This window comes from Lethenteron reissneri, unplaced genomic scaffold, assembly GCF_015708825.2.
Source record: "Lethenteron reissneri isolate LAM-NWPU_2019-01 unplaced genomic scaffold, ASM1570882v1 scaffold_1278, whole genome shotgun sequence".
In the NCBI taxonomy this organism is placed as follows: Eukaryota; Metazoa; Chordata; class Hyperoartia; order Petromyzontiformes; family Petromyzontidae; genus Lethenteron; species Lethenteron reissneri.
The window spans coordinates 74,359-99,662 of record NW_026890979.1 but is presented as its reverse complement, the minus strand read 5'-3'; the positions used below and the strand labels follow the sequence as shown (position 1 = coordinate 99,662).

Genomic DNA, 25,304 nt, shown 5'->3' with positions numbered 1-25,304 from the left:
CCTGAAGGGTTGTATTTAGCGTGTTTAGATGTGCTGTCATGTCTACCATAAAATGTAATTTTTCCAGCCACTCTGGCTGTTCCAGCTCAGCAAAGGTGAGCTCTTTGCTGCCCAGGAAGGTTTTTACTTCTTCCAAACATGTGACAAAGCGTTTTAGCACCTCGCCTCTGGACAGCCACCGGACCTTGTTGTGGAGCAGGAGGTCAGAATATATGATTTCCACCTCATCCAATAGCAAACGGAACTGGCGGTGGTTTAAACCCTTTGCCATTATCGTATTAACAATCTGAATGACCACATCCATCACTTTTGTGCATTCCGGGGGAAATGTTTGAGCACACAATGCCTCTTGGTGCAGGATGCAATGAAATGACAGCAGCGTTCTACCCAGCGCCTTCTGCAGTAGAGCCACAAAGCCCTTCTGTGCTCCTCTCATGCTCGGTGCCCCATCAGTAGCCACTGAGACCAGGTGGTTGGTGTTTATTTTTTTAGCACTTAAAAAGTCCAGGACAGCCTTACAGATATCCTCACCCCTTGTTTGGTCTTTTAGTGGTATCAGCTCAATCAGTTCTTCCTGTGGCCCAAAAGAGTTCACATATCGGCAGAACAGCGCTATTTGTTCAATATCACCTTCATCTTTGGACTCATCACAGGCGATGGAGTACGCCACAGCTGAATTAATGTCTTGAATTTGCTGTTTGCTAATGTTTTCTGCCATTTTTAGGGTTCTGTCTTTGACAGTCTTCGCAGAGAGAGGCATGTCTTTGATTTTCTGCACAATTTCATTCTTGTTTTTGAAGTCCATGTATAGATGTTCCGAAATATTAATGAATGCTTCTTTTATATACTCTCCATCTGTGAAGGGCTTCCCGTGCTTGACTATTTCCTGAGCGGCCACAAAACTAGCATATGTTGTGGAATTTTCAGTCTTCACCCACTTCTTGAAATTATTTTTGCTCATATTAACCTTCCTCATAAGTTCTGCAATGGCTTTTCGTCTCTCATCTCCATCTGGATATTTTTCAGCAAAGGCTGTGTGTTTATTCTGGAAATGTCTTGCAATATTCGACTTTTTGTTGTTTGCAAATTTCTCGCCACATATTAAGCATACTGGTAAACCAGTCTCGTCAGTAGAGAATGCGAATGATTCTGTCCATGAGGAGCGGAGCTGATGGAGGCAGCCATGTTTTGCGTTACCTAGCAACGGCAACGTTATTGCCTGTCACCGGGCGGGCAGTGTGGAGCGGAGCGGCGACGCCAGAGCAGGTGTCACAGTGCGCCGCCTCCCCTCGCTAGCATCCGCCCCGGAGCCGCGGTCAAGGTTCAAAAGAGCCGCATGCGGCTCCGGAGCCGCAGGTTGCCGACCCCTGGTATAGGTAAACCCACTAAAAGAAACTCCTTAAAAAAATGTTTTTATTACAAATGTCTTTTTTTTATTTAAAAAAATTGTAACTTTTTTTTAAAGAAGTCGAGCGGACAACGTGGAAGTGAACGACGTTTCGACCACGAGCCTTGAGCGCGCCACACACACACACACAGAGAGAGAGGAACGAATGAAGTTGAATAATAAAACAACAACTTTGAGTTGCGCGACACGCGCTCAGCGCTCACCGCGTGTTGAGAAGCTTCGTGGGCGACGCGATTCCAGAGCTCAGGGGCCGCGGCGTTCTCGATTCCCGGCGGGCAAATAGATATTTAATTAACAAGACGTCCACGCTTTTAAAGAGACGCTTAAGTGATTGACGCCGATTTTTATTGATTGCTTTATCAATTAGGTGTTTTTTATTTAGAGTGATGCACGCACACGACGCAGGTGAGCCTGAGGCACGTGGCGCCTGATTGGTGTGCGGGCAGTACGTTGTCACAGTGAGCACACAGTCTCGTGGATTGGACAACAGGAAGTAGACTAAACATGTTGTTACAAGATGTTGACCACGACAAACAGAGGCATATCACGTGAAGTGAAAGCGTTGAAAAATATAAAGGGGCAGAAATTACTCCATCGAGAAAACTAAATTTTAATTAAAACCCAGTACACATGCAACGTTGAGACAATTTGGTTAACATAGGTGTTCACACACAGTGTGGTTAACATAGGTGTTCACACACAGTGTGGTTAACAGGTGTACACACACAGTGTGGTTAACATAGGTGTACACACACAGCGTGGTTAACATACAGTGAGGGAAAAAAGTATTTGATCCCCTGCTGATTTTGTACGTTTGCCCACTGACAAATAAATGATCAGTCTATAATATTAAAGGTAGGTTTATTTGAACAGTGAGAGACAGAATAACAACAAAAATCCAGGAAAAAATGTTATAAATTGATTTGCATTTTAATGAGGGAAATAAGTATTTGACCCCCTCTCAATCAAAAAGATTTCTGGCTCCCAGGTGTCTTTTATACAGGTAACGAGCTGAGATTAGGAGCACACTCTTAAAGAGAGTGCTCCTAATCTCAGCTTGTTAGCTGTATAAAAGACACCTGTTCACAGAAGCAATCAATCAGATTCCAAACTCTCCACCATGGCTAAGACCAAAGAGCTCTCCAAGGATGGCAGGGACAAGATTGTAGACCTGCACAAGGCTGGAATGGGCTACAAGACCATCGCCAAGCAGCTTGGTGAAAAGGTGACAACAGTTGGTGCGATTATTCGCAAATGAAATAAACATAAAAGAACTGTCAATCTCCCTCGGCCTGGGGCTCCATGCAAGATCTCACCTCGTGGAGTTGCAATGATCATGAGAACGGTGAGGAATCAGCCTAGGACTACACGGAAGGATCTTGTCAATAATCTCAAGGCAGCTGGGACCATAGTCACCAAGAAAACAGTTGGTAACACACTACGCCGAGAAGGACTGAAATCATGCAGCGCCCGCAAGGTCCCCCTGCTCAAGAAAGCACATATACTTGCCCGTCTGAAGTTTGCCAATGAACATCTGAATGATTCAGAGGACAACTGGGTGAAAGTGTTGTGGTCAGATGAGACCAAAATGGAGCTCTTTGGCATCAACTCAACTCGCCGTGTTTGGAGGAGGAGGAATGCTGCCTATTACCCCAGGGGCGGTTTCTTCATTAGGGCGATTGGGCGACGCACCACCAATGTCATTCAACCACAGAGTCACGCTAGCCGTTATTGTGCCTCTGGATATAGTCCAATCAGCGTCATGTCACGTTCTGTGGAGTACCGCCTCTTTTTGGGCGATTTCACTCCGGCTGAGAATCGCCCCGAGTGGCCCCATAGACTTACATTCAAAGATGTTTTTTTTCGAACGGCGGGCGCTGCAATGCATTCTCTATGGCTTCCGGGAGGGCTCACACTAACGTGCTAACGTCATCATACGTGCTTACGTCATCATACGTAAGCACGTTTCAGTCAACAATATTATTTGTCGCCACCTAGTGGAATCTTTAATAAAATAAACTTGAGTGGTTTGTTTTAATAGTGAGTATAGAAACAAACAAGATGTATTGTAAGAGTCACTTTATTTTTCATTAATATTAAAGAAGTGAAGTTGCCTTTACATGCTTAAGCTGTTAATTTATCCATTGCATGGGTGGACCTTATCCTTATCAATCATCCAGACATTTGCCCCCCCTGAGAGATTTTGCAGGAGCCGCCACTGATATACACTACACTTATATACACTACACTATACACTACACTTATATACAATGCACTCGATATGTTACATGTTGATATACATGACATCTTGTTTTGACGTACCGGGCTAGAGTTTTTGTAGCTGCGAATTTAAAGTGTTTTGCATGTTCCGTCAAACAAAAGCCTCAATTTTTCGATTTAAAGCTTTCGTGACTGCAGGGATTCATCTTCTTGGTTCTTTTGGTCAAGTCACGTGGAAGGGAAATAATAAAATATTAAAAATGTTAAAATTAAATTAAATTAAAAGACGACTTTTTCGGAAGCTTGTGTCGCCCGAAACGTCGCGATTAAATTTTTTTTAATTTTAATTTTTTCACCTCCGTGACTTTACCGAAAAAAACACAGAGTATGCGCATATACTCTTTGCTTATTTCTATTTTATATTTAAAATCTTCACCCACGTGACTTTACCGAAAGAAGCAAAGGATATGGATCATATCAGTCACGAAAAACTTCAAATCGACTGCTGCACACACAGAACTGTGGCCAGTGTTGACTTTATGGGCAGCGCTTATCAGCTCTACGGAATTTAGCCCCGCTGCCACGTGGTCGCCTATCCGCGCTACGTTTTCTAAACGCGCCCTGCTAAAGCCACGCGTTCCCACCAGCGGTCCGTCTCCCGCCCTGGTTGTGGTAGCGAAACGTCGAACCTCCTCCTCCACCTCCACCACCTCCACCACCACCACCTCCACCACCACCTCCACACGAGGCAATAGCTTCGTGTGTCACCTCCTCGCCACGACGGAGTAGAGAGCTCAAGACCCCCACCACCCACACAGACGTCTACGGAGCGAACCACGAGGTGAGTGAGTGCAGCCCTAGGCCTGCTTCGGCTAGGCCTGGGCTGGGTGACATTGCCCAGCCTGCTTGCCCTGGGCTGGGCCGGGCTGGGCTACATTGCCCGGCCTGCTTGGCCAGCCTAAATGTTTCTAACGGGTTAAGATGGATCGTAGACAGGCCAGCCTAAATGTTTAGGCTGCTCTGTCTAGAATTTCCCTTGGGAGATCATCTCTGCCTGGTGCCTTTCCTGGTCTCAGACTCTGGATCTCCTTCAGGACTTCCTCAACAGATGGCACCTCAACCAGTCACTCACAGGGGTGACTTCTTCCAATATTTGAGGCACCGCAGCCTCAGCAGTGTCATCCCCACTTTGTGCCATGATGTTTTCCTGGCTGAGGGATTTCCCCTCCCCCAGGACCTCACAGAAATGCTCAGCAAATCTACAAACCTGTTCCTGGGGGGGATCGGAGATTGGATCACCATTCTTTCCCCGAATGATGGTGATAGGTGTGGCACTACAAGTTACGTTTTTGATGGAATTAAACAGTGATGTCTGATCACGGGCTACTGAGGCAGATTCCATCTCCTCAGAAACCTGCGACCACCGCCCATCATTGCAGCGCCTCAGGGCTCTCAGAACCTCCGAGCGAAGGCTGCGGTCAGCCTCATTCTCTGACGTGGGATGCTGTAGACTATGAGAGTGGGCCTGTTGATTTTTCTCAGCCAGCCTGAACACCTCCTCTGTCAGCCAGGGTCTCTGGGGAGGTCTGAACTGTGTACCCAAAGCAGCCATTGCAGGTGCATGAGCCACAGTCATTAACCTCACCCATTTAATTCTAGATTTGAAGCTTTCGTGACTGCAAGGATTCATATTCTTAGGTTTTTTCGGTAAAGTCATGTAGGTAAAAAATTTAAATTAACAAAAGATAAAATAACGTTTCGGAGGCAACACAAGCTTCAGTCTTCAGGTGGAACCGTCACAGCCACGACAGCTGCATCAAGTGAGAGACATTCCAAGAACACAGTCCTTGTATATATATACTGGTTGAGGGTGGGAGGAGCCAAGGTAGGCCCTGAATATTATTGTTGTGAGGTTCGGTGCGGCTGAAGCACGCTGTTAGGAATGAGCCTTTGTTGTGTAAACTAGGTGCGGCTGATGTAAAGGTGCATTTACCCTCGATGTGTATCTGTGACCCTCTGTGACAATTCTCTCTGTCTCTCTCTGCGACTCTCTGCTTCTCTCTATCTCTCTTGCGTCTCTGTGTGATCGCTGCTGCTGCTGCTGCTAGCGGCGGTGGCGGGCGGACTTCCGGCAGCAGAGGACATCCACGTGACCGGCGGAGTCTGCGCTCATTTCCCCTCTAGGTGACAATCTCTGTGACTCTCTCTGTGACTCTCTCTGTATCTGTGACCCTCTGTGACAATTCTCTCTCTCTCTGCTTCTCTCTGTCTCTCTTGCGTCTCTGTGTGATCGCTGCTGCTGCTGCTGCTAGCGGCGGCGTCTGCGCTGGAAGCGTTTCGGGGCGGCGGACATGGAGCAGCAGTACGAGGCGGTGGCCGAGTTGGGCGCTGGGGTCTACGGGGCCGCGACGGCGTTGAAGGCTCGCGACCTGCGAGACGAGGGCCGCTTTGTGGCGCTGCTCAAGGGCCTGCGCCTGCAGACAGGCCGGGGCCGGGAGGGGGAGACCTGGCAGCTGCAGCAGCTGCTGCAGCTCATGAAGTTGGAGCACCCCAACGTGGTGAGGTGGGTGTCTCTCCCACCCTTCCTGGCGCCCCCTCGCGATCCCTCGCAATCGTCACCGCGTCAGCCTCCGTCCTCCAATCCTCCACGGTCTTCGTGTCTTGGTGTCAACTCGCCTTACGTTGTCGCCGTCTCCACCGCCGATGGAGGAGCGCCCCCTGTTTTTGAAATGCGTTTGTCTACCCGGTCTGCCGCCCTCCTATTTAATACCCGGGTCACGTGGTACGTTTCCACCAATCCTGGTTAGCCTCCATGGAATCTTCCAGACTCCATCGTAGGCTCCCGGGACCACGCCCCTGACTCGTCTCCCCATTGGCTGTGGCTAAAGCCAGCAGGGCCAATCATCTCCTTACAGCTGTCACCTTCTCATGACGTCAGGGCCACGGCCCTAGGCTTCCCCCCATTGGCTGTGGGCCAGGACCGGCAGAGCCAATCACCGTGACGAGGTGTGATCCACTATGAGAACTCCTTTAGCAGCGGCAAAATATAGTCGTAGGTTTTTACCCTTTTAAACTGGTACAAAACTGACACCTTTATACAAGGCATCATGTTTGCAATAACCACAACACAAGTAGTCACAAATGCAAACAAAAAGAAGCAACTCTGATAATGATAATAATGTCTCATAGTGTAAATGCTTCACCCCGAGCTCTCAATACTCTGATAGTGCGCTGTGTTTGAATTGTACGCCTTCTGGTGTCATCTGGTCCAACACCAATGGGGACTAGGCTCTAAGAAAAGCTGTCTCAGGTGTGGGCCAATCAACTTCAAGAACAGTGCATATTATTATCATTATCAGAGTTGTTTCTTTTTGTTTTCATTTTTGACTACTTGTGTTGTGGTTATTGCAAACATGATGCCTTGTATAAAGGTTGTCAGTTTTGTACCAGTTTAAAAGGGTTAAAAGCTACTACCACAGAGTTTTAATCCGTCAACGACCCGGATGTAACCTCACGTGACACTTGGATGTCGCCTCGACCCCCGGCCGCCGTGCAGGCTGCTGGACTTCGGCGTGGATCCTGGCGAGGGCGACGCGCGGCTCGCCGTGGCCTTTGAGCTCGTGGACCGGGACCTGTCCACCTACCTGGGGACGTCGCCCCACACACCGTCCCACCACATCAAGGTGCCACCACCCCCCACCCCGTCACTCACTCCCTACCCCCCTATCTCTATGGGTCTCTGTGTGTCTCTGTGTGTCTCTATGTGTCTCTATGAGTCTCTATGAGTCTCTGTGTATCTCTATGAGTCTCTATGAGTCTCTGTGTGTCTCTATGTGTCTCTGTGTGTCTCTGTGAGTCTCTGTGTATCTCTGTGAGTCTCTGTGAGTCTCTGTGTATCTCTGTGTGTCTCTATGAATCTCTGTGTGTCTCTGTGAGTCTCTGTGTATCTCTGTGAGTCTCTGTGTATCTCTGTGAGTCTCTATGAGTCTCTATGAGTCTCTATGAGTCTCTGTGTGTCTCTATGAGTCTCTGTGTGTCTCTATGAGTCTCTGTGTATCTCTATGAGTCTCTGTGTATCTCTATGAGTCTCTATGTGTTTCTGTGTATCTCTATGAGTCTCTATGAGTCTCTATGTGTCTCTGTGTGTCTCTGTGTGTCTCTATGAGTCTCTATGAGTCTCTGTGCCCAGGAGGTGACGCGCCAGCTGCTGTGTGGGCTGCGCTACCTGCACGGCCACGGCCTGGAGCACGGCGAGCTCACGCCACGCAGCGTCCTGGTGACGGCCTCGGGGCGCGTCAAGCTCGCCGGCTGGGGGCTCGGACGCTTCCTCTTGGACAGCGCGAGCACGGCTCCCACCCCGGCGGTGAGTAGAGAGAGAGAGAGATGTGTGTGGTGAGGCAGAGAGATGTGTAGTGAGGCGTGAGAGAGAGATGTGTGTGGTGAGGCAGAGAGAGTGGTGAGTGGAGAGGCAGAGAGAGAGATGTGTGGTGAGAGAGAGAGAGAGTGGTGAGGCAGAGAGATGTGTGGTGAGAGAGAGAGATGTGTGTGGTGAGAGAGAGAGAGTGGTGAGATGTGTGGTGAGAGAGAGAGAGAGTGGTGAGGCAGAGAGATGTGTGGTGAGAGAGAGATGAGTGGTGAGAGAGATGTGTGGTGAGTGGAGAGAGATGTGGTGAGAGAGAGATGAGTGGTGAGAGAGAGAGATGAGTGGTGAGAGAGATGAGTGGTGAGAGAGAGATGAGTGGTGAGAGAGAGATGTGTGGTGAGTAGAGAGAGATGAGTGGTGAGAGAGATGTGTGGTGAGAGAGAGAGATGAGTGGTGAGAGAGAGAGAGATGAGTGGTGAGGCAGAGAGATGAGTGGTGAGAGAGAGATGTGGTGAGAGAGAGAGATGAGTGGTGAGAGAGATGAGTGGTGAGAGAGAGAGATGAGTGGTGAGTAGAGAGATGAGTGGTGAGAGAGAGAGATGAGTGGTGAGTAGAGAGATGAGTGGTGAGAGAGAGATGAGTGGTGAGAGAGAGAGATGTGTGGTGAGAGAGAGATGAGTGGTGAGAGAGAGAGATGTGTGGTGAGTAGAGAGAGAGATGAGTGGTGAGAGAGAGATGTGTGGTGAGTAGAGAGATTGATGTGGCAGGGTGTCCGTAACACGGGGACTCCTCCACGTACGAACGTTCGACTTGGGGACTTTCAGAGAAAACGAACTACCTGGTCCCGTACGTCCAGTTGCCTGCTCGGACTGAGAGCGGTAAGTTCAACCACCACACGCAATAGATGGCGGTGGTGTTGGCATCTACATCTGCAGAACGTGAAGAACCAGTGGCATCTACATCTGCAGAACGCGAAGAACCAGTGGCATCTACATCTACAGAACGTGAAGACCCAGTGGCATCTACATCTACAGAACGTGAAGAACCAGTGGCATCTACATCTACAGAACGTCAAGAACCAGTGGCATCTACATCTACAGAACGTGAAGAACCAGTGACATCTACATCTACAGAACGTGAAGAACCAGTGGCATCTACATCTACAGAACGTCAAGAACCAGTGGCATCTGCAGAACGTGAAGAACCAGTGGCATCTACATCTGCAGAACGTGAAGACCCAGTGACATCTACAGAACGTGAAGAACCAGTGGCATCTACATCTGCGGAACGTGAAGAACCAGTGGCATCTACATCTACAGAACGTGAAGACCCAGTGACATCTACATCTACGGAACGTGATGAACCAGTGGCATCTACATCTACAGAACGTCAAGAACCAGTGGCATCTGCAGAACGTGAAGAACCAGTGGCATCTACATCTGCAGAATGCGAAGAACCAGTGTCATCTACATCTACAGAACGTGAAGAACCAGTGGCATCTGCAGAACGTGAAGAACCAGTGGCATCTACATCTGCGGAACGTGAAGAACCAGTGGCATCTACATCTGCGGAACGTGACGAACCAGTGGTATCTACATCTGCGGAATGTGAAGAACCAGTGGCATCTACATCTGCAGAACGTGAAGAACCAGTGGCATCTACATCTGCGGAATGTGAAGAACCAGTGGCATCTACATCTGCAGAACGTGAAGAACCAGTGGCTTCTACATCTGCAGAACATGAAGAACCAGTGGCATCTACATCTGCAGCACGTGAAGAGCCAGTGGCATCTACATCTGCAGCACATGAAGAACCAGTGGCATCTACATCTGCAGCACGTGAAGAACCAGTGGCATCTACATCTGCAGAAGGTGAAGAAGCAGTGGCATCTACATGTGCAGAACGTGAAGAACCAATGGCATCTACATCTGCAGAACGTGAAGAACCAGTGGCATATACATCTGCAGAACGTGATGAACCAGTGGCATCTACATCTACAGAACGTGAAGAACCAGTGGCATCTACATCTGCAGAACGTGACGAACCAGTGGCATCTACATCTACAGAACGTGAAGAACCAGTGGCATCTACATCTGCGGAACATGAAGAACCAGTGGCATTTACATCTGCAGAACGTGAAGAACCAGTGGCATCTACATCTGCGGAATGTGAAGAACCAGTGACATCTACATCTGCAGAACGTGAAGAACCAGTGGCATCTACATCTGCAGAACGTGAAGAACCAGTGGCATCTACATCTACAGAACGTGAAGAACCAGTGGCATCTACATCTGCAGAACGTGAAGAACCAGTGGCATCTACATCTGCAGAAGGTGAAGAACCAGTGGCATCTACATCTGCGGAATGTGAAGAACCAGTGGCATCTACATCTGCAGAACGTGAAGAACCAGTGGCATCTGCAGAACGTGAAGAACCAGTGGCATCTACATCTGTGGAACGTGAAGAACCAGTGGCATCTACATCTGCAGAACGCAAAGAACTAGTGGCATCTACATCTGCAGAACATGAAGAACCAGTGGCATCTACATTTGCAGAACATGAAGAACCAGTGGCATCTACATCTGCAGAACGTGAAGAACCAGTGGCATCTACAGAACGTGAAGAACCAGTGGCATCTACATCTACAGAACGTGAAGAACCAGTGGCATCTACATCTGCAGAACGTGAAGAACCAGTGGCATCTACATCTGCAGAAGGTGAAGAACCAGTGGCATCTACATCTGCGGAATGTGAAGAACCAGTGGCATCTACATCTGCAGAACGTGAAGAACCAGTGGCATCTGCAGAACGTGAAGAACCAGTGGCATCTACATCTGTGGAACGTGAAGAACCAGTGGCATCTACATCTGCAGAACGCAAAGAACTAGTGGCATCTACATCTGCAGAACATGAAGAACCAGTGGCATCTACATTTGCAGAACATGAAGAACCAGTGGCATCTACATCTGCAGAACGCTAAGAACCAGTGGCATCTACATCTGCAAAACGCGAAGAACCAGTGGCATCTACATCTGCAGAACGTGAAGAACCAGTGGCATCTACAGAACATGAAGAACCAGTGGCATCTACATCTGCGGAACATGAAGAACCAGTGGCATTTACATCTGCAGAACGTGAAGAACCAGTGGCATCTACATCTGCGGAATGTGAAGAACCAGTGACATCTACATCTGCAGAACGCGAAGAACCAGTGGCATCTACATCTGCAGAACGTGAAGAACCAGTGGCATCTACAGAACGTGAAGAACCAGTGGCATCTACATCTACAGAACGTGAAGAACCAGTGGCATCTACATCTGCAGAACGTGAAGAACCAGTGGCATCTACATCTGCAGAAGGTGAAGAACCAGTGGCATCTACATCTGCGGAATGTGAAGAACCAGTGGCATCTACATCTGCAGAACGTGAAGAACCAGTGGCATCTGCAGAACGTGAAGAACCAGTGGCATCTACATCTGTGGAACGTGAAGAACCAGTGGCATCTACATCTGCGGAACGTGAAGAACCAGTGGCATCTACATCTGCAGAACGCAAATAACTAGTGGCATCTACATCTGCAGAACATGAAGAACCAGTGGCATCTACATTTGCAGAACATGAAGAACCAGTGGCATCTACATCTGCAGAACGCTAAGAACCAGTGGCATCTACATCTGCAAAACGTGAAGAACCAGTGGCATCTACATCTGCAGAACGTGAAGAACCAGTGGCATCTACAGAACATGAAGAACCAGTGGCATCTACATCTACAAAACATGAAGAACCAGTGGCATCTACAAAACATGAAGAACCAGTGGCATCTACATCTACAAAACATGAAGAACCAGTGGCATCTACAGAACATGAAGAACCAGTGGCATCTACAGAACATGAAGAACCAGTGGCATCTACATTTGCAGGAGATTATACAACAGCGACAGACCTCTGGAACCTAACTCCTTCGTAAGTAGCGGAGACCCTGTAAATGTGTTTGTTGGGTGAGAGCGCCTAAGGGTGAACGTCTTGTTAATCCGGTGTTGCTGGTTAGTGCAGCGGTTAGCGCTACGCTGCGCAATGAACCCGGCAACGATTATTTTAACCGGTCCCAGGCTTCCCCTAGGTTGACTCAGCCTCAAATGAGTACCTGGTGCGGTGCGCGGTAAACATCGCCACCGGGTAGATAAAGGCGGCCGTCATAGGTGCTCGCTAACGGCACTTGCCCCTACGGTGTGTCAAGGCTACACGGGGGGTCTTTGTCTTTGTGTGTGCCGCTGTAGGTGTCCCCGTCGTGGTACCGCGCCCCGGAGCTGCTGCTGCTGCGGGTGACCTGCGGCCCGGCCGCCGACCTGTGGAGCGTCGGCTGCATCTTAGCTGAGATGTTTACACGCAGGTGCTCCTTGAGCACCGCCACCCGCACACCCAGCCACCTAGCAACCCACCTAGCAACCCACCCACCCACCTAGCAACCCACCCACCCACACACCCAGCCACCCACCCACCTAGCAACCCACCCACCTAGCAACCCACCCACCCACACACCCAGCCACCCACCCACCTAGCAACCCACCCACCCACACACCCAGCCACCCACCCACCTAGCAACCCACCCACCCACCTAGCAACCCACCCACCCACCTAGCAACCCACCCACCCACCTAGCAACCCACCCACCAACCCACCTAGCAACCCACACACCCACCCACCTAGCAACCCACCCACCCACCTAGCAACCCACCCACCCACCTAGCAAACCACCCACCAACCCACCAAACCACCCAGCCAGCCACCCACTCAACAACCCACCCACCAATCCACCCACCAACCCACCAAACCACCCACCAACCCACTCAACAACCCACCCACCAACCCACCAACCCACGCAATGTCACCACAGGCCTGGCAGGGTGGCGTCGCCACGGCGCCCGTGCCAGGATAGGTGCGCGTTACGGAGTGCGTGAAGGTCAAGGGACAGACTCCGGCAGATGCCCCCGTGGGTCCACCTCTCCCCCATTACATCGGTGTTGTTATGATGATGATGATGACGACGTGTTATTATTCTCAGCGATGTCGCATCAGGTGACCTCCTTGTCTCCCCTCAACGCAGGCCTCTCTTCCCCGGAGGCTCCGATGTCGATCAGCTGGCGAAGATATTCGGGTGAGTAGCTCGTGGCGAGCGTGCCGTGGGGAGCGGCGCGGGGGCCAATAGACGCCATCTCACTTGTTAGCGGAGAGCAACGTGGGGTGGGGGAGGGGGGAGGAGGAGGAGGGGGAAGGGGGAGGGGGAAGGGGGAGGAGAAGGAGCAGGAGGAGAGAGGGAAGGGGCAGGAGTATTTGGCTGCTGATGTCAATTCCACAACAGCCACTTCGTTGCGCAATCATTTATGAAATTGGGTTGATAGTCAACAGCCGAATTCTCACCGTCACCCCCCCTACCCCCCCGTGGCCCCCGTGGCCCAGTCTTCTGGGCGTGCCGAGCCTGGAGGAGTGGCCGCTCGGAGCCTCCCTGCCGCACACCGCTTTTGCCGGCCTCCGCGCTGCCCTTCCCCCGCGGGCTCTGGCTGACTCCACGCCGGAGGTCGGGCCGGAGGTCGCGCCGGACAACCAGAATTTGGCGATGGCGCTGATGCTGGTGAGACGCGGGCGGATTGTACGCGGTGGCAATTGTCGCGGCGGTCGAACGACGCGTTGTTCAGATGCGTGTCCGTACGGGGGTTACCGTCAAGCGGGCAATAACGCATCGTGTCTCTGTGTGTCTCTGTGTCTCTGTGTGTCTCTCTGTGTGTCTCTGTGTCTCTCTGTGTGTCTCTGTGTCTTTCTGTGTCTCTCTGTGTCTCTCGTCTCGTGTCTCTGTGTCTCTCGTCTCGTGTCTCTGTGTCTCTCTGTGTCTCTCTGTGTCTCTGTGTCTCTCTGTGTCTCTCTGTGTCTCTCGTCTCGTGTCTCTGTGTCTCTCTTCTCGTGTCTCTGTGTCTCTCTGTGTCTCTGTGTCTCTCTGTGTCTCTCTGTGTCTCTGTGTGTCTCTCTGTGTCTCTGTGTCTCTCTGTGTCTCTGTGTCTCTCTGTGTCTCTCTGTGTCTCTGTGCCTATGTGTCTCGTGTCTCTCTGTGTCTCGTGTCTCTGTGTCTCTCTGTGTCTCTCTGTGTCTCGTGTCTCTCTGTGTGTCTGTGTCTCTCTGTGTCTCTCTGTGTTTCTCCGTGTCTCTCCGCGCCCTCCGCACGCACGGCCGTGCCTCCCGCAGGACCTGCTGACCTTCAGCCCCCGCAAGCGCATCTCCGCGTCTGTCGCCCTGTACCATCCGTACTTCTCTGAGGCCGCAGACGTGGCCATGGGCGAGGGTACGGCCATAAGCGAGGGTGCGGCCACGGGCGAGGGCGAGGCCTAAGGAGTAGGCCCCGGGGCGAGGCCTAAGGAGTAGGCCCCGGGGCGAGGCCTGAGGAGTAGGCCCCGGGGCGAGGCCTAAGGAGTGGGCCCCGGGGCGAGGCCTAAGGAGTGGGCCCCGGGGCGAGGCCTAAGGAGTGGGCCACTGGGCGAGGCCTAAGGAGTGGGCCCCAGGGCGAGGCCTAAGGAGTCGGCCCCAGGACGAGGCCTAAGGAGTAGGCCCCGGGCAGCAAGGCCGAGGGAGTTTGCGTCGTTTTTCGTTGGTCGCTTGTGTTGCGCCCGAAACGTTGCGATTTGATTTGTTTTAATGTTTCACCGACGTGACTTCTCCAAATAAAACCAAGGAGTAATAAAAGTGAACTCTGAAGCAGCAAAAGAAAAGTGAAGTACCTTTTTGTTGTCGTCGTGTTGTTGTTTTCACAAGTGTTGCAGTGGGCGACTTATTAAGAGCACGCCGTTACGTAGCGCAACTACGCACAGGCGATCTGTATTGATTGTATAATGCTCTCGACTTCTGGGTCAGTCATCATATATCTGTGTGACAGCGTCGCAGCCATATGCGCACTGACACGGCCATATGACGATTGAGTATAAACCAGAGGTCGCAATCGGGTACCCGATACCCGTATCCTACACGATACCCGGCCGGGTACGGGTAGGGTACGGGTATCGGGTAGGGTACGGGTACCCGTTTGCGACCCTGGTGCGGCCGGGTACGGGTAAGGAATCACAACCCGTTTGCGACCTCTGGTATAAACGAATCCTGCCCACAAGCCGAGTGGCGTAGGGGAGGGGGACCCCCCTGCAGGAGGAGGCACGCGGCAGCTCTGAAGCGGAGAGAGTTGCCATGGGGAGCTGGACGTACCCCCCCCTGTCCCCCCCCCCCCCCACGCAGCTCGTGTGCGTCTCGGGGAAGCGGCAGGAGACCTTCGGTGCGAGTGGACGTGGCGGGTGAACAAACGTCAACGTCGAGGGGAAATCACGGGACCTCCTTTGCCAGTACCAACATATACTCATAGGGGTTTTCCCCTTTTATCTGGCATAAAACTGACACCTTTTGCAAGGAATCATGTGCGCCTTTTGGCGTCATCTGGTCGAACACCATATGGGACTAGGCTCTAAAGAAAGCTGTCTCTGGTGTGGACCAATCAGTTTCAAAGACAATGCATACATTATCAGAGTATTGTTTTTTTGTTTGTATTTGACTGCGAGTATAGTGGTTAATGTAAGCATGATTCCTTGCAAAAGGTGTCAGTTTTGTTGCCAGAAAAAAGGGGAAAACCACCTATTGGTCGAGGGGAAACTCGCTTGTTGCCGGCGGAGGCTCCGACCCCGGGCGACGGTCCCCTTACCCGACTCGGCCGTGGGGTCCGGCGCGTTCTCCGCGCCAGGCGCGGTGCAGTCCCACCGCTTGCCCTTGAACTGGTCGCGACACTCATGCAGCGCCAGCCGGACGCCCTGCACCACCGCGTGCACGTGGTCCAGGCGGCGCAGGCACATCTTGCGCTGCACGGGGGATAGTCCCGGAGCCCCGATGCACAGCGGCCGATACTCGGTGGTGTTAGAGTGGAGGGCCCACTGCGCAAGCGGCCTGCAGAGGGGTGGGAGTCATGGTGGCTAGGAGATGTTAACTACCTCGCCTGGTGTACAGGAGGTCGTGGGTTCGATCCCGAACCTGACTCCTGCTGCTGTATATTTGGAGTTTGGGTGTCTCTCTCTCATCACCATCACGGTGGCTAGGAGATGTTAACTACCTCGCCTGGTGTACAGGAGGTCGTGGGTTCGATCCCGAACCTGGACGCCTGCTGCTGTATATTTGGAGTCTGCGTGTCTCTCTCTCATCATCATCACGGTGGCTAGGAGATGTTAACTACTTCGCCTGGTACGCAGGCAGTCGTGGGTTCGATCCCAACCCCTTACAAGTAAACCCGTAAAAACAAAGTTTTTCACTATAAATCCTTTATATGCGTGGCGGCTAGAGTCTTCTCGTCCTCTGGCTTGAGATGGCTGCCACCTATGGGTCAGATGATTGTCTGCCACCATTAAGCAATTGGTAATTAAATATTTAATTTGTTTTCCCTAAACAGTGTAAAATTTAGGAAAATTTTTTTCACGAAAATTATTTGTCACACACAACGAGTCTGTGTGGAAAATGTCAGCTCGATTGGATCACGGGAAGTGGGTTCAAAAACGAGCGAAAGATTTGCACGGTCGTAAGCAAGCAAGCACGCGAACTTAATATAAAGGATTTTAAAAAATGCCTGCTGCTGCATGTACGTGTTGAGTTTGTGTGTCTCTCCCCATGGTCGCGTGCATTTTTCTCCAGGTCCCTCTGGTTTTTCCTCCTCCTCCTTCGCATTTAGAATCAACGTCTCTACGCGTTTGGGGGTAATCCGGCTGCCGCTATAAATGACCACGTGATGATGATAATATCGGCCACTCCCTTGAGCTACAATGTGCGACAGACAGACCACTCCTGAGAGAGCTGCAATATACAATGTCAAAGAGCTATCTGTGGAATTTCTACAGGTTTTAAATGTGAATATTATTACGCCATGTATACACACACCAGAGGTCGCAACCGAGTACCCGATACCCGTACCCTACCCGATACCCGGCTACCCGTACCCGGCCGGGTAGGGTACAGGTACGGCTACCCGATTGCGACCTCTGGGATGAAGCCATGTTGCAGGCGTTGGGAAATGAGGGACAAACGGTGACTCACCAGTGACTCACGGCCTACCCGTACCCGGCCGCACCAGGGTCGCAAACGGGTACACGTACCCGGCCGGAGGACCACAGAATAAAAAAAAAAGCTTATACGATCACGGGGAAAACATAGCAACTCCAACTATACGGCGTGTTATAAGGTCGAAATTGAACCCACGACCTCCTGCATAACAGCCGAGGTAGTCAACATCTCCTAGCCACCGTGGTGCCCGCTAGACATTGTGTACCTAGTGTATATACACACACGCGCACGAGATAAAACAAACATTCCCGTACAACAACCGTATGGGGTGTGCAACATATTGGCGAGATAAGAAGGTTGCTTAACGTCGAAACTTGTGCGATCGTCGCAGCAGTGAGGCGGAAGACAGCAGCGTTGGCGTCTCGCGTTTACCACCAAGAGGAGCTGCCCACTGCCCACAGCTGTGTCAAGACGCAGAGACCCAGCAGAGGGCAGCAGTCCATGCAGTGCAGGGAGCCCATCGCAATCCTCGTGGTCAGCTGCGCTGCGCAGAAGAGACGCGGGCCGTGACGATGTTAACACCCTCGCCTGGTACGCAAGAGGTCGTGGGTTCGATCCCGACCCTGACGATGCCTGCTGCCGTATCTTTTTAGTTTTCATGTCTCACTCATCATCATCGTCATCATCATCATAACGGTGGCTGGGAGATGTTAACATCCTCGCCTGGTACGCAAGAGGTCGTGGGTTCGATCCCGACCCTGACGATGCCTGCTGCCGTATCTTTTTAGTTTTCATGTCTCGCTCATCGTCATCGTCATCATCATAACGGTGGCTGGGAGATGTTAATGACCCCGTGTGGTACGTGGGATCGAACCCACGACCGCTTGCGTACCAGGCAAGGAGTTAACATCTCAAGTTCAAGTTCAAGTACTAGGTGTAGCGCTGTGAGCCATTCGGCTCTTGAATTGGGTGCAACCGCAACAAACAAAAGACAAAAACATGAACAAGAAAACATCTTAAAGTGACTATGTGACTAAGTGCAAACAGAAAATCCAAGAAACGACAGCAAAATGTTGCAGAGAAAAACACCGTTACACCAACGCTGTGCAAACATCCCAGTGGGATGCAAGTCAAACAACAACAACAACCACAAGACAACTTAGATTAAGGCCATCAGTCTTACTCCGTACTACAACAAACGTGGTCAAACCAGTAAACTTTTCGAAATCACCAAAATAAAAGCAATGAAACAGTGATCATAGGAACTGTGACGGAATTTTCACAATCTATATATATAAAATCGTGAATCTGTCTGTCTATCTGTCTGTCTGTGTGTCTGTGTGTCTCCGGACCATACGCACTTTCATTGGACGCTGGTTGCTCCTGCCAACGGCTAGCGACGCCTTCGCCGCTTTCATTGGACCTGGCAACGGCTAGCGACGCCTTCGCCAAGGGCTGCAGTTTCATTGGACGGCGGTTGCCCCTGCCAATGGCTAGCCACGCCTTCGCCACTTTCATAGGCTCCGTAATTAATTAAATAATAACCATTACTCAGTATTGTTCGAGCGCTAGGGGGGGGGGGGACCGGCACCCGTACCCAGCGTCAGCCGGGTGGGAAAATCAGGCGAGGCGGGAGGCTCTGCACGGTGCTAGGCCTCGACACCCACCACGCGAATCTAAGGTAAATTCATAAAAGTTTCACGTCCTCTACAGAGTCGTGAGGGAGGGAGAGTGGCGAGGGAGGGAGAGTGGCGAGGGAGGGACTCAGCCTCAAAACGAGTAACTGGTGTGGCGTTTTCACATCGGCACTGGGGAGACAAAGGCGGCCGGACGTGGTGGATCCAAGTCCCGGGCGAAGCCGGGTCATGTGTATGTGTGTATGTGTTTATGTGTATGTCTGTGTGTCTCTATGTATGTGTGTATGTATGTGTGTGTATGTGTTTGTGTGTTTGTATGTGTGTGTGTATGTATGTCGGTTTTTTTTATGTGTTTGTGTGTATGTATGTGTGTTTGTATGTATGTGTGTGTATGTGTTTCTGTGTATGTATGTGTGTGTATGTATGTGTGTTATGTGTCTGTCTGTGTGTCTGCATGTATGTGTGTGTGTATTGTGTATGTGTTTGTGTGTATGTATGTGTGTGTTTGTGTGTATGTGTATGTCTCTGTGTATGTATGTGTGTGTATGTGTGTGTATGTGTTTGTGTGTATGTATGTGTATGTATGTGTGTGTATGTGTGTGTGTGTCTGTGTGTGTGTCTGTGTGTGTGCGTGTGTGGTGTGTGGGGAGCGTTAGTGTAGTGGTTAGCGTGCTCTCTGTGTGTCTGTGTGTGTGTGTCTGTCTGTGTGTGTCTGCGTGTGTCTGTGTGTGTGTCTGTGTGTGTGTCTGTGCGTGTGTGGTGTGTGAGGAGCGGTGGGTGTAGTGGTTAACGCTACGCTGCGCTACCAACCCGGCGAACCGAGTTCCATTCCCGCTCACGGCAACCACCGGTGACGATTATTTGAACCTCCCCTAGGTCGACTCAGCCTCAAACGAGTAACTGGTGTGGCGTATTAACATCGCCACTGGGGAGACAAAGGCGGCCGTGCGTCAGTGGTGAGGGAGGGAGAGTGGTGAGGGAGGGAGAGTGGTGAGGGAGGGAGAGTGGTGAGGGAGGGACTCAGCCGCAAAACGAGTAACTGGTGTGGCGTATTAACATCGCCACTGGGGAGACAAAGGCGGCCGGCCGTGGTGGATACAAGTCCCGGGCGAAGCCGGGTAGTACAGCTAGTAAACGACATAAACATGTACCACCAGAACCCTGCAGCCACAGCTGGCTGCTGCATGAGTCACTCCACAACAGCAGCAGCATCAATCGGAGTATCAACATTTTTCAATGCACCTTTAAGATCAGCACACTAAATCAAAACACAGGTTATACTTTGCAGCGATCATCCGGAGCGAAACATTTTATTTTAGGCCACTGAATAGCACATTACACTGGTAATGTGTTATATATATATACACACACACAGTGTTATATATATACACACACAGTGTTATATACACACACACACAGTGTTATACACACACACACACAGTGTTATACACATACACACACACAGTGTTATACACACACACACACCCAGTGGCGTACCAGGCACTCATGAGGCCGAGTAGACCTAGGGGAGGCCCATGACCGGTTCAGATAATCGTCACCGGTGTTGGCCATGAGCGGGAATCGAACCTAACACTTGCACACACACACACACAACACTGGTAATGTGTTATACACACACACAGTGTTATACACACACACACAGTGTTATACACACACACAGTGTTATACACACACACACAGTGTTATACACACACACACATACACACACACGTACCTTCGGGGCGAAGCGGCTAAGGAACGAAATCCTTTCGCGTGAAGACGAAAAGAAACCGCATCCGCAATGTGGCCCCATTCCTAATCAAATAGACGGCGATCGCAAACGAGTTTCCCCGTCGTCGGCACCATCTCACCTGGCAGGTAGACAGACAGGCACGCAGCCTGGCAGGCGGGCAGGCAGGTAGACAGGCAGGTGGGCAGGTAGACAGGCTGGCAGGCGGGCGGGCTGGCGGGCTGGCACGTAGACAGGTTGGCAGGCAGGCAGGTAGGTCGGTAGGTAGGCAGGTACACAGACAGGCAGGTAGACAGGTAGTCAGACAGGCAGGTAGGCAGGTAGACAGGCAGGCAGGTAGACAGGCAGGTAGACAGGCAGGCAGGTAGACAGGCAGGTAGACAGGCAGGTAGACAGGTAGACAGGCAGGCATACAGGTAGACAGGCTGGCAGGTAGACAGGTAGACAGGCAGGCAGGTAGACAGGCAGGTATACAGGTAGGCAGGCTGGTATACAGGTAGGCAGGCTGGCTGGCAGCACAAGGTGAGGAATGAACTCCCCACCACCACTGCAGTGTCTGTGGCAAGCTCTTTTATCGAGTGGGTAGCCTTGTTGTTGTTGTATTTAGTCATGATGAGTCAGCAGGGCGTGCTGCTTGTGATGAGTCAGATCCCACGTGCTCCCGTGATGATCTAATCCCACACACGCGCGTCCCTCGCAAACAAGAGGCATCCTGCCCCGATCACTGTGACTTGGAGTTTGTTTGAATGTTTCGTTTGGTGGAGGATGATTGTTACTGCAGCTCGCCTTGAATCCGTGTGCAGCAGTCACCTGAATGTCACTCGCGTTTGACATGTTCATGGCTAATGCCGGGCGAAAACAATAACATGTCCCGCCTAATGTGAGAATTATGCAACGGCAGACGCTTTGAGCAAATCCCCTTGAGTTTCGATTTTATTTTAATTGAATTTAAATTTTACAAAAAGGAATAATTAAAATACAAATTCATGAATTTTAATTTTATTTATCTATGTAATACTTTTATTATTTTAGTATTTCCCTTCTACGTGACTTTACCGAAAGAGCCAAGAATACAACCCCCCCCCCCCCCCCCCTGGTTTCTCGATATTTCTGCGCTAATTGTGCACCCAGAGGAGCTGCTCTGAATAGTATTTTGATGAGCCGTGAGAGAACACACGAGTTGACATCCTGCCACGAGACGCTGCTCTATTAGAATGAATACATCCCGTTAAAAGCCGGTGCCGTTTTTAATCAGCGTTGATAGCAACTCGCAGTTTAGTACTCGTCAGCTTCATCACGAGATCAGATGGTTTTGATCGTTTTGTGATCGTGCCTTTCTTCTCTTTCGCGTGAACATTCGACAACTCTTGGAGGTGTTTTGGAACAATGCAGTGAGCGCTCTTAGCCTATTCTTATGTGTTTTTCGGTAAAGTCACCAGGTAGGTAAAAATTTAAAATTAATAAAAGTAAAATAAAATAAAAATCACGACGTTTCGGAGGCACCACAAGCTACTGTCTTCAGGTGGAACCGTCACAGCACGACAGCTGTATCAAGTGAGAGAAATTCCAAGAAAACAGTCCTTGTATATGTAGTGGCGGTACGCGCTGACAAAGGGGCGGCGTGTGTGTGAGCGCGCCGTGTGTGGCTACATCAAGAGTGGTGGAGTTGACACGCGCCGAGAGTGATGGATCACGGGGCGGCGCGGGGTGCGTGGTTGTGCGCGCTGACACAATGTGGGAAATAGGATCGTGGGCAGCGCGCAGTGATTGGTCGACTGGGATGGGTGCTCTCAGCGACGTCCGCATGGAGGACTATAAAGGAGGACGCGCGGGAGCACTCGGGAGTTGATAACCAGTTGAAGATCGAAGACGGAGTTGAAGAGGTAGGGCCCTGAGACCCCTAGTCCCGCTGTCCTTGTAAGGGCCGGGACCCTGTGCGGCTCGGAGGCGAGACTGTGGGACCCGTGGTCTGACGTCCATGTGGGACGAGGCTGTGGGACCCAGAGTCGAGACGGACACCCCAGCCGGGTGGGTTCCGAGAAGCTACAGGGCGTAAGAGCCCGTGTGGGTGTAGCCAGGGGAACCCCGTGGGTTAGGCTGCAGTTAGCCACCCGTGTAATATAAGCTGGTGTTAATAAAGAGTGTGCTATCCGTAAGGTCGTCTCCCGTCAAGTTACTACATTAATAATAATAATAGTACAATTTGTAACGCGCGCAAATTTGCAGACGTAGTGGCCGCAACTCAGAGGCGCGGAGCCAAGCTCAGAGTCGCTCAAAAGCATGATTGTAGAGGTGAGTTTTTAAGTGTCTCTTGAAGGAGGCGATTGAGGTGATGCTGCGAATGTGCAGAGGGATATCGTTCCAGACTGTTGGGGCTGCCACCGAGAAGCGGCGCGTAGACATGACCATCCTGGATCTTGGTATTGAGAGGAGGTCGTGAGTCGCGCTGCGCAGGCATCTGCCGTGTGCTGAGCTGCAAGTTGTCAATAATGAAGAAAGATACGGCGGGCAGGCGACTATGAAGGCATTGTGGCAGAGGCAGGCGGTCTTGTATGTGACCCTACTGGCAATGGGGAGCCAGTTGAGAGCGCGGAGACGAGCTAGTGAGTCGAGGCGGGGATGAGTGTGGGCAATGACGACGCGTGCTAGGTTGTTTTGTAGTCTTTGAAGCTTCTTTAGGTTGCCAGCGGAGGTCCGGACAAGGACGGAGTTACAATAGTCAAGGCGAGACCCAACTATGCAACATGCCAAAGTGTTGGCAATTTCAGTAGAGATGAGAGGACGTATGTGTCTAAGAGCCTTCAGGTGAAAGTTACATGAGCTGATGATATGGTTGGTTTGACGGTCGAAGGATAAAGTTGAATCTAGGATGACACCGAGGTAGCTGAAGTGGTCGGTGAACTTGATGCTGTGACCGAAGATGTGTATGTGTGTGGGGAGTGCTGCTGAATTGAGACGTTGCTTGGTACCTAACATGATGGCCACTGACTTTTTCGGATTAAGGGCTAGGTTGTGTGCAGTGAACCATTGTTGCACGGCGGTGGTACATTCCGAGAGCCTCTCGAATCCAGATGCATTGCTAGATTCGATGGGGGTGAATAGAATCGTGTCATCCGCATATGAGTGGTGCTTAACACCGAAGCTTGCAATGAGTCGGCCGATCGGGGAAGTGTAGGCTGTGAAGAGCAGGGGACCTAGAACAGAGCCCTGGGGAACCCCGCATAATGCTCTTGTTTCAGGCGATGTGGACATGCCCACCCTGACTGAGGATTGCCGGTCAGAAAGGTACGAAGCTATCCACTTGAGTGCTGAGCCGCATATACCGAAGTCGGATTTCAGGAGGGAAGTAAGGAGCGAATGGTTGATGGTGTCGAAGGCTGACGAAATGTCCAGACTTACAAGTGCAACAGTTGAGCCGGAATCAACGATCGTTAAAATGTCATCGAGCACCCTAGTGAGTGCTGTTTCTGTGGAATAGTTTTGACGGTAAGCTGACTGGAAGTTGCAGTAGTTTGCGGCGGAGGTGACGTGTGGTTGTAGCTGGGCGAGGGCTAGTCGTTCAAGGAGTTTAGAGAGGTTCGAGAGGTTAGTGATGGGACGATAACTAGATGGGTCATCCGGATCTAAATTTGGTTTCTTTAACAAGGGAGAAACCAGGCCAGATTTGAGGTTGGACGGAAAACACCCCGAAGAGAAGGAGGCATTTGCGATGTTCCTGATCATGATGGCGAGTTCCGGAGCACATTGCTTGAACAAGGAACCTGGGAGCACGTCGAGTGGAGATGACTTCAAAGGAAGTGATTCAATTAAAGCGAAAACGTCTTTTGTAGACACAGGCTTTAGCATAGTTAGAAGAGTGTCTGGGTTAGTGCTTACAATTTTAGGTACCATGAGCGGGGTACAATGGTGCAATGTGTCAGTAGACGTGCACGAGTTTGCGACGGCGATTAGCTTGTTGTTGAAGTAAGTATTAAAAGAGGTGGCAAGTTTCAGTGAGGCAAGGGGATCGCTAAGGTGAGGGACCATAGTGCTACCAGGATGGAGAAGATCTTTGAGAGTTTTCCATAGAATGCGCGGGTTTCCGGTTGCTTTTTTGATGCGTTCCTCAATGTGGGAGGAACGTGAGACAAGGATCAGTTTGTTAGTTTTCCTGCAGGCGACTCTGTAAGAAAGTCGATCAGCAGGTAGACCACTGCGGGATGCGATACGTTCAAGACGCCTCCTGGTTCGCTTAGCAATGATGGCATCTCTTGAGAGCCAGTGAGTGTCGTGAGAAGACTGCGTAGCGGTTCGTGATTTTAATGGAGCTAGTTTGTCCAGCGCCGCCCTCATGTCAGCTTCTAGTTGGAGAGCGCAGACGGTTGGATCCGATGATGGGGATAACATTGAAAGCGAGTTTGCAAGGAGGTGACGAAAAGCAGAAAATTCGATACCCTTAAAATTACGCAAGTTGCGGGTGAATTTGATGGTGATTGGCTTCGGAAATTGGAGGGAAGAAAGTATAAGGCGGTGGTCGGAGTAACCAGTTTGGAAAACTCCCAGTGCAGTGATGCGTCGGTGCTGGTTAGGTTCCAGAACCAGGTCGAGCATGCTCTCAACGTTTGTTGACGAAGCTCTGGTGGGGCCTGAGTTTGTGATGACCAGGTTATGGCAGGCCAAAGTTGACTCAAGGTGACTATCGATGGAGGCTGGGGTATTGCCGGGGCAATTGAAGTCGCCTGTAAGCACGAGCCTGTGAGATGGGTTAGGAATCAGATATAGGAATTCCGAAAGCTCATTTACGAAGGTGTTGATGCTGCCATCTGGAGGGCGATAGATGGAAATAATGTAAAAGCACTCGTTGTTAGTAGTAAGGGATAC

General features: G+C 50.9%; 1 protein-coding gene across 4 annotated transcripts; it reads left to right on the top strand.

Annotated features, from left to right (window-relative positions):
* The first annotated feature begins 1,268 nt into the window (after positions 1–1,268).
* On the top strand, positions 1,269–14,674 carry LOC133361888 (cyclin-dependent kinase 6-like). Of its 4 annotated transcripts, none has more exons than XM_061580866.1 (9): positions 1,269–1,376; positions 5,737–5,812; positions 5,941–6,191; positions 7,185–7,311; positions 7,818–7,991; positions 12,269–12,381; positions 13,096–13,146; positions 13,449–13,620; positions 14,226–14,674. In XM_061580866.1, exons 3-9 carry the CDS (start codon positions 5,980–5,982, stop codon positions 14,367–14,369), a joined length of 993 nt encoding a protein of 330 aa, XP_061436850.1. In that variant the 5' UTR covers positions 1,269–1,376; positions 5,737–5,812; positions 5,941–5,979; the 3' UTR covers positions 14,370–14,674. The 4 variants fall into 4 exon arrangements, with proteins under 4 accessions (XP_061436850.1, XP_061436852.1, XP_061436849.1 ...); XM_061580868.1 differs by lacking the exon at positions 1,269–1,376 and adding an exon at positions 4,333–4,469 and having other exon boundaries at positions 7,833–7,991; XM_061580865.1 differs by lacking the exon at positions 1,269–1,376 and adding an exon at positions 4,333–4,469.
* Positions 14,675–25,304: the final 10,630 nt, after the last annotated feature.

Coding starts and splice junctions, on each gene's coding strand:
- LOC133361888 (XM_061580866.1), top strand. CDS start 5,980: ATGGAGCAGCAGTACGAGGCGGTGGCCGAGTTGGGCGCTGGGGTCTAC. Junction 6,192..7,184: donor GAGCACCCCAACGTGGTGAG/GTGGGTGTCTCT, acceptor GCCGCCGTGCAG/GCTGCTGGACTTCGGCGTGG. Junction 13,621..14,225: donor TGGCGATGGCGCTGATGCTG/GTGAGACGCGGG, acceptor TGCCTCCCGCAG/GACCTGCTGACCTTCAGCCC.